This window comes from Mytilus edulis, chromosome 14 (genome assembly GCF_963676685.1).
Source record: "Mytilus edulis chromosome 14, xbMytEdul2.2, whole genome shotgun sequence".
Classification (NCBI taxonomy): Eukaryota; Metazoa; Mollusca; class Bivalvia; order Mytilida; family Mytilidae; genus Mytilus; species Mytilus edulis.
The window spans coordinates 19,919,081-19,932,008 of NC_092357.1; the positions used below are offsets into that span (position 1 = coordinate 19,919,081).

Sequence of the window (12,928 nt, forward strand, 5' to 3'; positions counted from 1 at the left end):
CTGTTTATCTATTCTAAGCTTTAATTTCAACTCTGATTGAAAATGATGTTTTCAGGAAATTTAATACAAATAAGCTTCCTACTTTAGAAAAATGTAGTACATGACTTAACGAAAGACAGACTCATTTCTTATTTAACAAATGTTTAAGATCTATTTTATTATTTCAAATCTATTTTCTTGTTTTAATATTAAAGCTCTTGAATTATTGACAAGCACATACATTCATTTGTTTTAAAAGCTAGATATAAAGTAAATTTAGGTAGGGGATCTGGTTGCTCATACTGCAGCTTGAGACAATAGATAGAAATAAGGCAGTTGCTTAACTCTCAAGTATTGTTGATGCATAATATTTTATTTGTACTACAAAGTGATAACATGCATATTTCCCTCTGAAATAGGTTATTTTTCATCAAACTATTTTACTAAAGTAATCGAAAAGTAAACGATGATTACATCCAAATTTTTGCTGTAATCGACTAAATTACGATTACATGTAATCGAAAATGTTTTTGATTACAGATTACTGTCGATTACTTGAAAAAATGTAATCAATTACAATCGATTACGATTACAGATTACGATTACCCCATCCCTGCAAGAAACATACCCAGGCAGTTAGTTAATTAAGAACTTTAAAACTGTCACCAAATATCTTCTACGTTTTAGGGGTAAAGCCTTGTTGCACTATCAGTAAGTTGCAATTGTTTATTTACATTTTTCTATATTTACACATGATCGTCTAAGAGATGGTTTTTGTCGAGCCTGCAACTTATGTTGCTGAAAGCTTGACTTAGGGATAGTGATCTAACGGTGGCGTTCACCACTTTCTTAAAATCTTTATATTTTAGACGGTGAAAGACCTGCTTGCTTCATACTTTGTATATATATGCCTTATATAACGAAGTTTCCGTCTGTCACATGTTCATTGTCATTGACCTCATTTTCATAGTTATTGATATGCACGTACCTTACAAAGTCCTCATGCCTGTCAGACAGTTTTCGCTAGACATCGACCTAATTTCATGGATCATTGAACAAGGTTAGGTTTGGTAGAAAAGTCCATATCTTGGATACTATAAGCAGTAAGTCAAGTATTTGTTGTATGCAAATATTTTATGATGTACATGTGATTTTCGTAGGTTTAATTTCACCTTATCCTCATTTTAAAAGTATATTGCTCAGTGTTTAGTTTTTGTGCTTTGGTCTGTTTGTCTTCAACTTTAAGTTAAACGTCAACTATATTTATTGTAGGGAAGGATTGTAAGCTGTACATGTCTGCCTGGCATGGTTCATCTGACCTTGAACTAATTTTCATGGTTCATTGGTCAATGTTTAGTTTTCTTGGTTAAGTCTGTTTCTTAGAAACTATAAGCAATAAGTCAACTATATTAAGTGTATTAAATGATTGTAAGGTGTTTATGTATTTCTCGTTTTGTTTATATGACTGTGACCTCATTTTTTTGGACCATGTTAAGTTTATGTGATAGTTGTAGGAAAGCTTCATATTTAGGACTATCAACATACTATCAATGGCTAGTGAAGAAGGCGAGCCATTGCAGTGTGAGCACTGTTGTTGATAGGAAGCAGCTGTTTAAAACCGCGACCAGTAGAATACAAAACCTCAAAAATCTATCTTAATCCATCAAGGGTGGTGAGAAGGGAACTGGATCGCAACCCTTGGTCGAAGATGTAGGCAAGTTTGGCATATGGATTGTGTTTAATGTTTTCATGTCAGATTGCATTTGATAGGATTCATCTGATCTTGACTTTTTTTTAGTGTTTATTGATATTTGTGGTTAAGTCTTCTTTTCAGATACAATAAGTCAAAGGTCAACTATATTTGGAATTATACATTGTACTTGCCAGTCTGACAGGGTTCAACTGCCGTGCACATGAATCAATGGTAATATAAATTTTAGATCTGAACTTGCCTTTTTTATTTTAAAGTTTAGATGTTTCTTGTTCGTCTTTTTGTCTTTTTCGTTTTTGGTCATGGCATTGTCAATTTATTTTAGACTTCTGAGTTTGAATGTCCCTTTGGTATCCTTTGCCTCTTACTTTATTTTATATAAGATATTTATCCTGAAATGAGATGATTAATTCACAAAGAAATATTAAGATTGTGTGGTTAATTTGGATGATTGTGTATGAGTTAATATTACCATTACATAATTATATTTTTGATGACTTAAAAGAACCTTATGTATGTACTTTAAACTTTGTTCACAATTCGTCAATTTTTTTGCTGGTAGTTTGACATATGAATAATGGTAGAAACTGTGATACTATAAGATGTTTCTATTGTTGTTCGCTTTTTGATGTTTTTACTTTGGCCATGATATTGTCTGTTTTGACAACCCCATATATTCATCCTCAACGTCTTTATCTTTGTTCCAATAATTTACTAAGGCAACAATAGTTCACCGATGTTCAAATCTCATAAATCAATGTAGAAAAAAAATCAAGGTAACAAACAAGCATTAACAGAATCGCATGAACACCATATACGAAGCGAACACCATATACGGAGCGAGACATGGTCCATTGAATGTGTATGCGTCAACTGTTATGCATGCATGAACGGCTATGCGAATTCACACTTACATAAAAATAGGACGCATTCGAAACAATCACCGATAACTGCACTGGAATAACAAAATACAAGACCGCGAAATCTTGTCTCAAGTATTTTAGACTCCAAAATATCGTTTTGGTGAATTGATACTGGATGCTGACAATAAAACTTATGAAGTCTCGATTTTTTTCAGTCGAATTTCCGCTATGTTAGAACAGATTTTGTGTGAGGAAGTAAACCCTGCTAATTATTAAAGTCCGAAAGAGTCACAATGCACGAGCGTAACGTCATTCTGAGATATGTAAACGTTAAACGATGGAGCAGAGGGTATGTAACTAACCAGAAAGGGAAAGTTGAAAATTGGAATTTTGGAAAGAGCGCTTTTGTCATAGATTTAGTTTGAAGTCGTCTATTTGTGTTAATATCGAGAAAAAGTACAAATAGAGTAGACCGTCTACTTAAGGTAGAATCTCTAATAGCAAGTCAACTAGGTTGTACGCACTCATTGAATGGTGCCAATATAAAGGTTTGTACATGGTTTGTTTAGTCAAAATTAAATTTTGGAATAAATGTTTTTTTTTAGAGAAATTGTTTTGAATAAGATTAGAAGTTCTAGACCCTTTTTTCTAACTGCAGCCTATTTTCTTTCACACCAGCAAACCTCGAGTTATGAATAGGGTGCAGAAATATGGTAACCACTACAATTTTCCAGGAAGATAGTAAAAATTCTTACTGTAGATTGTTCCGTTTGACTGTATGAGTTGTTTGAATTCAATAACGTCCAGCACCTACATAAATGGGGGACGGTAATATTGTTGCCGATTGTAGGATGAGGGCATACCCCTCTGCATGCAAAAAAGCCCATTGAAAAGATGTTGGAGGAACCACGCTTGCAAGGCAACATTTCTGCCCCAATAAAACATTTACTTATACATGTAATATTACAGTGATTGTCCGAATTTTTAGCAATCTCTCATGTCATCGAATCTCATAAAACCTACCTGTTGCGTTGATTTTTAATGTTATCTCGTATTGAATCTGAATTGAATACTAGTAATTGAATTTGAGGTTAAGCAAACAGTAATCAATTTTCAATTATATAGGTTTAAGTAAAATTCAGGTATACATGTAATTAGTTGTTATGATCATGACATTTGTTGGTCATTTCATCTAAAATTCAGGTCAACTATACGTCCAAGTCAACAGTTTGGCTGAAAGATAAGAATGGAAAGAATGCATATATATAAAACTATCCTGGTTCATAACGTATGCCCTAAAACTACCTTACCATTTCAATTTGTAACAGGTCCTATGAGTAAGGTAGGAACTGTTTACCTGTGTGGACCACCAACAGTACAATTTTGGTTTGTTGTTATGCTGCAGTTGCTACATATTGAATTTTATAACTTGTTTCACGCTTCTATCAATTGTTTATTTTTGCTTTTTACTAGAGTAGTTTTTCTACTGCCAAGTAAAGTTACTTATAGACATTTACTTATGAAAGGGCCAATAAAGCCCGACCTAAACCATGGACTAAGGTCGGGCTATTCATGTGAAGCTTAACAGCTAGTCACACGACACGACTTCATGAAGTCCTTTGACGCAAGAAATAAAATCGATTTAGCTATCATGAATTTCTTCAAAGAATTCAATACCATGTCACATAAACTACTTTTAAAAGAGAATGAACAAACATGTTGTGATAGGACAACTCAACAAATGGTTTCGAAATCCTCCTTACTCAAAGGAATATGAAAGCCGTTGTAGATAGTGACGAATTTGAAGAAACGTTAGATGAATCCGATATTCCACAAGAAAATTGAATATGACCTCTTATCTTCCTCTGCCACATTAATGATCTGTCAGATGTAAGTAAATCATCGGTCCGGCTTTTTGAATATGATTGCCTTCTATACAGAACCATCAATACAAAAGGACCTCCAAAACTTAGAAGTACGAGACAAACACTAGGGCATACGCTTCAATACAGGGAACAAAAGCCAGAAAATGTACAGTATTGACAGACAAGTACTATAACAGGTCCAACACAATTCATATCTACGCTTGCAAATACATACCTGAAGTCATGAAATAAACTACACATAATTCTCAAATGCAGCCTCGGAAGCGCATGATTTTCTGAGAAGAAATCTTATACTCTGCCCAAAGGATCCCAAAACGACCGCTAATATATTATAAGTGAGATCGACTATGAATTATGGAGCCGTAATATAGGACCCATATACATAATACGATATAAAACAACTGGAAAAGATTCAACGTAGGGCAAACAGATTTATAACAGGCCAATACAGATCTAGGGAAGAGGAGTTGTTCACCAAGATGCTATCTGAGTTAGAACAGAACAATCTAGGCAAAAAGAACAAGTCAGCGATTTGACGTTATGTATAAAGTGGTTGAGGGTTTGATCCCATCTATTAATACTAACGATTTTCTGGTTAAAAGTAAACCAAAGAGAACAAGTGACACTTTGAGCTACTGCTCACGGATGTTACCCCCACCCAAATTCATTATGGTAAACAATAAGTTGTTGAATGATGAATCTAAAAATTTAACGAAAATTTTCAACTTGGATGTCATATGTAAACTGTTGCAAGTGTTTGGTATACAAGTATTTGGTGAAAGACTAATCTAAAAACGCAACACACGGTATGGTATACCTAACTCATGTGAACTGTAGTTTCCCTGATAAATGAGATGGACGGACGGATGGAACGACTTACGGATAGACAGAGTTATAACACATGTAACAGTAAACCCCCACTTTTTTTTAAGCGGTGGTATAAAAATCATATCGAAAACATTTGATAAGTTTGAAAGTGCCAAATTCAGTCAAAACAATAGGAAGACACTATAGACACTATCTATATAAAAATTCCTTCATTGTCAAGAGCATATTAATATATATTACATTGGGATACTGGAAGATAGTATTGAATGCGCAAATACAGTTGAAATCTTCAAGGCAGCTATTACATTATCAAGAATTGCTAAAAATAGTAAAATCATAATTTTAGGGCAATAAGTCCCCTATTAGGCCGCCTGGCATTTTTTCAAGCTTGTAAGTGTTGTGAAGTGTGGAACATTTTAAAATTTAAATTTTTCAGTCGATATTACAAAGACCAATGAAATTACTTTTTATATGATTTACGGTTGTGTCCAATAAACATATACTTCATATCCTTTCTTTTTGTATATTCAAATAAACAATTAACTCGGAATCTTCTTTTATTATTTTAATTATAAATACAACCTTATATATATTATGTATATATAAGTTATGAAATCAACGCCTAGATAGAATGAATGTTGATTGTTGCTATTTTTAGACACTATATACATTATAACATTATAACATTTTATACATAAATATCACAATTCAATTCAATTCAATTCAATATTTTATTTAAGTCTCATCTCTCAATAATATATAATACAACATTACATTAAATGTAAAAATATATAAATATAAAAAGAGAGCCATTCTGTACAGAATTACAAGAGACTATAAAATTAAAAATTATATAAAGAATGCTTCTATTATAAAAAATATTGCCATTGAAATTATTTACAGTATAAAACATTTCTACGTCTATTTAAAATAAGATTACAGGCTTTGGCACAGCTACGAATCATATTATTATCTGTAAATAAAAACACTAATTTTTGTTTATCATCATAAGACATAAAATCACTATTAAAATATGTTGCTTCATCAAATAATTTTTTTCTAAAATCATCATACAAAGGACACGATAAAATAACATGGGCTTCATCTTCTAAAATATTCATACAATTATCAGAGACTCGATCTTTTAAAATTAATTTTTCAAATCTTCCCGTTTCTATTCTTAGTGGTGCTACACCACATCGAAATTTGGCAAAAGAACTCCTTTGCGAAAATGGCATTGGAATTTTACAATAAGTTTCCGTTTCAAAACTGTTCTTAAATAGATTATATGTACGAAGTTTGTTACCACCTTTACCAGATAAAGCTTTCTCTGATTGTAAATTGCCTTTCCACTGTTCGACATATTTACTAAACATTTTAGACATAACAGTATTGACAACTGAGGTACTATCAACATAATCTGTAATGATACACAAATGTTCTGCATTATACTCAGAAAACGTTTTCCTTACATAAAAATTCCAATTTTTTTATACACTTATGTTTTTTACTCATAATGTCTGCCCATTTTTCTGTTTAAACGATCAGAACTCATATTGTTCAAACGGCACCATAGTCGAATTAAGCACAACCTGATTATGAACACCGATCATTGCGATCATTTTGCATTTGGAACTAAAAGTTTAACATTACAGTGTATCAGAAATGAAAGGTAAAATGTTGCAAACTAGTATTCTTACATTGTCTATCACTGTATATAATTCAACAGCAAATTTGATATTAAATTAAATGTCTGTTTTTAGAACGTAAAGATTCAATTCATATGTACTTTTCAATTAGTTCATTTTTCTATAAAATATAGTTATTAGATATAAGAAGATGAGGTATGGTAACAAATGAGATAACTCTCAACCCAAGTCACAATTTATGCAAGTAATCCATTCTAGGTCAAAGTACGGTTTTCAACACGGAGCCATGGCTCAAACCGAATAGCAAGCAATAAAGGGCCCCATAAATACTAGTGTTAAACCATTCTAACGGGAAAACCAACGCTCTAATCTATACAAAAAGACGAGAAACGACAAACGTTTACGATCCACATCAACAAACGACAACTACTGAACATCAGATTCCTGACTTAGGACGAGTGCAAACAATTGCAGCGGGTTTACACGTTTAATGGTAAAACATTCACTATATCGATATCTGAACCAATAGTGTAACATCGAAACATTAATAGAAACACACACTATAAATATCAGTTGAAATGGCTTAACTCAATCAAAAGACGTAGTAACACAATAAATAAGCATACACAGAACGAATTAATTTGAACTATTATACAATGCAAATACAAAATTATTAAAATAAGGGATGAATAATAAAAGTAAAAGTATACACATATACATCAATTGAATATCTGAGTCTATAGTTCGTTAAGAATTAATTGCTTCGATGAGCGCAGCTTAATACGACCGCAGAGGTTCAACCCTGCACAGTTTGTGCAAAAATGGACACAATATTCGCGCTTGAGACAGGTCTGAATTTGGATTGTACTTTAATATTTGACACATAATAGGTTTTTGACACATCTTAACTGTAGTCAAAGAACTAAGAATTGGTAAGTTAATTTGAATTTATATTAATTTTTTTTGCTTTCATGTAATACAACATACTGTTTCAAAGTGAACCCCCCCACCCCCATTTTTGTATTACCCCTCTTGTTTTTTGCTTTTGTGCAATACAATATGCTGTTACGAATTGATCCCCTCCCCCCAAAAAATAATCTCCCTTTTTATGCTTTCGTTCTATACACTATGCTGTTGCGAATTCCCCCCGCCCCCCCCCCCCCCAAAAAAAAAAATGTTCACTTCCCAAAATTATTTTCATTACGTCCACTTTAATTGCCCTAAAACATATTTGAAGATTTTTTTTTAAATTACTGCATTCATGAGAAAAAATTGTTCGTCCACAATTTATTGTTTACCCCCCCCCCCCCCCCCCCACAACCCAGTTTCTTTTACATTCCCCTCCTTTAAAAAAAAAAAAGATTCATACTTTCAAGATTTGGTCAAAATCTCAATTCAAATTACACATGTAAATACATCATAAAAGTCTCAAAATAGAAAATGACAACATTATTAAGTATAAAATTAATATACCTTGTTCAGCATTTTCAAAACAGTAAATTCTAAAAAAAATTGACAGCTTATCCCCTCAAGACAATAAAACATTTCTTAATACATAATATAAAAGCAGTATAAGGGGAGTAATTCCCAAACGGTGTATATGCTGTAACCACCAAACGCCAATCCTAACCATCCCTTTGTGGTATGGAAACTTGTGGTATACTTTCAGAGAGATCCGTACAACGTTCCACAAGTTATTGTTTGGAAACTAGAACAAGATGCTGTCATGAGCCTGAATCGCCCACCTGTTATTTTTTTGCTTAAAATCTTTCCACAATGATTATTTTGCTTTTCAATATATATATTAATGAGTGTCTTAAAAATTTAAATGTTCTTTGTATCTGTTGTATTTTCTTTAAAAGCGAAAAAAAAAAATCATTTTACTATGCTGTTAACAGTTTATCTTTTTCATTAATATTCAAAATAATAACCGAAAAACTGCAAAATTTCCTTAAAATTACCAATTGAGTGGCAGCAACCCAACAATAGGTTATCAGATTTATCTGAAATTTTCAGAGCTTATAGAACTTTACCTAATGAACACTTTTACCCCCATGTTTAAGACAAGACGCAAAGTATGGATAAAAAACGCGTTTTGAAAGCATGAAATTTGTTAGATATTATTTTCATTTGACACACTAGTAGCATATACAAGATTGCATAACAATTTATCATCAGCTTAATTAGTATTACATTTTTATTTTGTGATAACAATCAGGTTAATATGAGAGCTACTGCTCACTAATCATACCTGTTTCTGAAATTTGTTCGCAGTCAGTTGAATAATGATAAATCTGAACATATTAAACTTTCCGAATGTTTACATGATGCCTGACACAGACACTCAGAAAGCACGTATTTGCAGTTCCCTAGAAAAATGTGACGTACATGTCATGAAAGACCATTATAGTGTGTTAGCATGTATAAGTTTTCGGTTAACAGAGGAACAATAAGTCTGAAACCGCATCATATGGAATTAGATGTTATCATTAAGACTGATAACACGTATATTTCTGGAATCTTTGTAGTCTATGTGAAAAATGTGATGGGATTGAATGGGACGCATGGGCATACTGTAGACAGAATTAATGTAGTATTATAAGTCATTAAAACGCATAGTAACTAAAATGGGAAATAGGTTCTATTTTAAGTTAACTTGAATTAACTCTGGGCAATACTGGACTGTAACTGTTTTTACAGCTATTTTTGCAAGCATAACATATACATACTGTAACAGTTATGAATATAATAATACACACAGTAACTAGAATAATAATAGTTTGAAGTGGTTCTTGTTTTTTACCATCATCATATGGTTGACTGCAGCTTTTTTCTAAAAGATATAAATGCATTTATCAAATTTCAGTTGTAAAAAATTAATTGAACAGCATTTACAATTTGCACTTTAAGTCAATCATGATGTTCAGAAATTATATTCTAAAAAGGTTAAATCCGGGAAACACATGACCTGATTTCTAAATTTGATTAACTAACCCTTTCCATTTTACAGGCTTAAATATATACCTTATAGACAACAATCCCAACGTTCAGGAAAAAAATGGTATTTAAATGGGCTTTTGCAGTTTTCAAGTTGTCATTTACGTGAGAAATAAACTTTTACTTACTATTTGTCATTATGGACAAACTCAGGTCTAGAGTTTCGGACCATTGTTTTCCATGTACACATATATACGTGTCCACGTATTGCTCTGTGAGTGTGATGAACTCAACTGTAAAATGGTTATCGGTAAAATTTACACGGAAATCCTCTTGACTGTATCCATGATCTATGGCTTTATTTGAAATTAGAACATCTAGATTGCTTCCTTTTCGGAGATACCACGGTGCATTCAATGTATTCCCAGAACACATTAGCGATAGTGAGCAATTCAAAATAACGTCTTTTTCAATTGTGAGATTTAGTTGTTCTGAAAATACAACATTTTTTCTCTGTTAGTTTCATACAATAGAGTAATAAAATTAACGGTACCAATGTTACTTCACCAGATATGCATTTCTACAATTCATATATCATTACTGATGCCCTAGGTCAACATATATATTTGAAATTTCAAAAATCCAATACAGACGACGAAGAGCTGCTGATAACACACACAAAAAGAACTTAACGTATAGGGAAATTTCGAAATTGGTCATATAAAACTTATTTGTAGATCTTCCTTTGTTGAACATTTATGCTGTTCACAGTATATCTTTATCTATAACTAGATGCTCCAAGAAGCCTGTGTTGATCACCTGATAATTTTGTTTACAATTGATGCATGAAATAACGCAACCGTTATACTTTTGCTTAAGTTTCAGAGATATAAGTCAACCAGATGCTCCACAGGGCACAGCTTTATACGACCACAGAGTTCGAACCCTGAACATTAAGGGCAAGTATGGACACAACATTCAAGCTTGATACAGTTCTGAATTTGGATTGTGATTAAATAGTTGACACAACACAGGTTTCTGACACATAATGAATGTGGTCTAAGAACTTCAACTTAAAAAACTTTAAATTTTAAATTAGACATTACCTATTATGATCCAATATCCAAAATCTAAATACATGGTTAGATTCAGCATATCAAAGAACCCCAAGAATTAAATTTTTGATTAAAAAAAATAAAGTTCAATTTTGGACCCTTTAGACCGCAATTTGGACCAACTTGAAAACTGGGCCTAAAATCAAAAATCTAAATACAGGTTTAGATTCAGCATATCAAAGAACCCCAATGATTCAACTTTTGTTGATATCAAACAGAGTTTAATTTTGGACCCCAATTTGGACCAACTTAAAAACTGGGCCAATAATCAAAAATATAAGTACATGTATAGATTCAGCATATCAAAGAACCCCAAGTATTCAATTTTTGATAAATCAAACTTAGTTTAATTTTGGATCCTTTGGACCCTAATGTAGACCAATTTGAAAATGGGACATAAAATTAAGAATCTACATACAAAGTTAGATTCGGCATATCAAAGAACCCCAATAATTCAATTTTTGATGAATTCAAACAAAGTATAATTTTTGGACCCTTTGGGCCCCTTATTCCTAAACTGTTAAGACCAAAACACCCAAAATCAATCTTAACCTTCCTTTTATGGTCATAAACCTTGTGTTAAAATTTCATAGATTTCTATTTACTTATACTTAAGTTATGGTGCGAAAACCAAGAAAAATGCTTATTTGGGCCCTTTTTGGCCCCTAATTCCTAAACTGTTGGGACCTCAACTTCCAAAATCAATCCCCATCTTCCTTTTGTGGTCCTATACCTTGTGCTTAAATTTCATAGATTTCTATTAACTTATACTAAAGTTATAGTGCGAAAACTAAAAGTATTCGGACGACGACGACGACGACGACGACGCCAACGTGATAGCAATATACGACGAAATTTTTTTTCAAATTTTGCGGTCGTATAATAAGTCCTTTAGGGGTCAATTAACAATGTTGGTCAGATTGTCTTATTTGTAGATCGTAATTTGATAAACAGTATTACTGTTTACAGTTTATCTCTATTAATAATAGTATGCAAAATAATAACTAAATACTGCAAAATTGTCCTAATATTACCAATTTAGGCGCAGCAACCCGACAATGGAAAGTTTGATTTGTTTGAAAATTTCCGAGCTGATAGATATTGACCTGATAAACAATTTCAACCTGATAGAATGCTTTATTTTCAGTGATATAAGCCAATCAGATGCTCCACAGAGCGCAGCTTTATACGACCGCAGAGGTCGAACCATGAACAGTTGGGGCAAATATGGACACAACATTTAAGCTTGATACAGCTCTGAATTTGGAATGTGATTAAAAAGTTGACACAACATAGGTTTCTGACACAGAATGAATGTGGTCTAGGACTTAAACTTAAAAGCTTTAAAAATTGTAATTGGACATTTACCTATTATGGTCCAATATCCAAAATCTAAATACATGGTTAGAATCAGCCTATCATAGAACCCCAAGAATTCAATTTTTGATGAAATCAAATAACGTTCAATTTTAGACCCTTTAGACCTCAATGTGGATCAATTTGATAACCGGGACCAAATATTAAAAATCTAAAAACATGGTTAGATTCAGCGTATTGAAGAACCCCATACATTCAATTTTTGTTGAAATCAAACAAAGTTTAATTTTTGACCCTTTGGACCGTAATGTAGACCAATTTGGAAACGGGACAATACTGTGCAATTGAATATTTCTTGCTATTGCATAATACTGTGCAATTGAAGATTTTTTGCTATTGCGCAATACTGTGTAATTGAAAATTTCTTGCGATTGTACAATACTGTGCAATTGAATATTTCTTGCTATTGCGCAATACTGTGTGTGCTATTGAAAATGTCTTGCTATTGCACAATACTTAATATAATAATTTTGGACACTGATTTGGACCAACTTGAAAAATGGGCCCAAAATAAAAAAATCTAAATACATGTTTAGATTCAGCATATCAAAGAACCCCCAGAATTCAATTTTTGTTAAAATCA

The 12,928-nt window shown here is 32.4% G+C and overlaps 1 protein-coding gene across 1 annotated transcript in view; it reads right to left on the bottom strand.

Annotated features, from left to right (window-relative positions):
* Positions 1 to 8,154: 8,154 nt before the first annotated feature.
* Positions 8,155 to 12,928, bottom strand: part of LOC139502938 (uncharacterized) — a 67,920-nt gene continuing 63,146 nt past the window's right edge. The window contains exons 3-4 of the mRNA XM_071292612.1: positions 10,042 to 10,344; positions 8,155 to 9,749 (exon numbers count right to left, since the gene is read on the bottom strand). Of these exons, the coding sequence (XP_071148713.1) occupies positions 9,568 to 9,749; positions 10,042 to 10,344 (485 nt within the window). The 3' untranslated portion in view covers positions 8,155 to 9,567. The remainder of the gene's footprint in view (positions 9,750 to 10,041; positions 10,345 to 12,928) is intronic.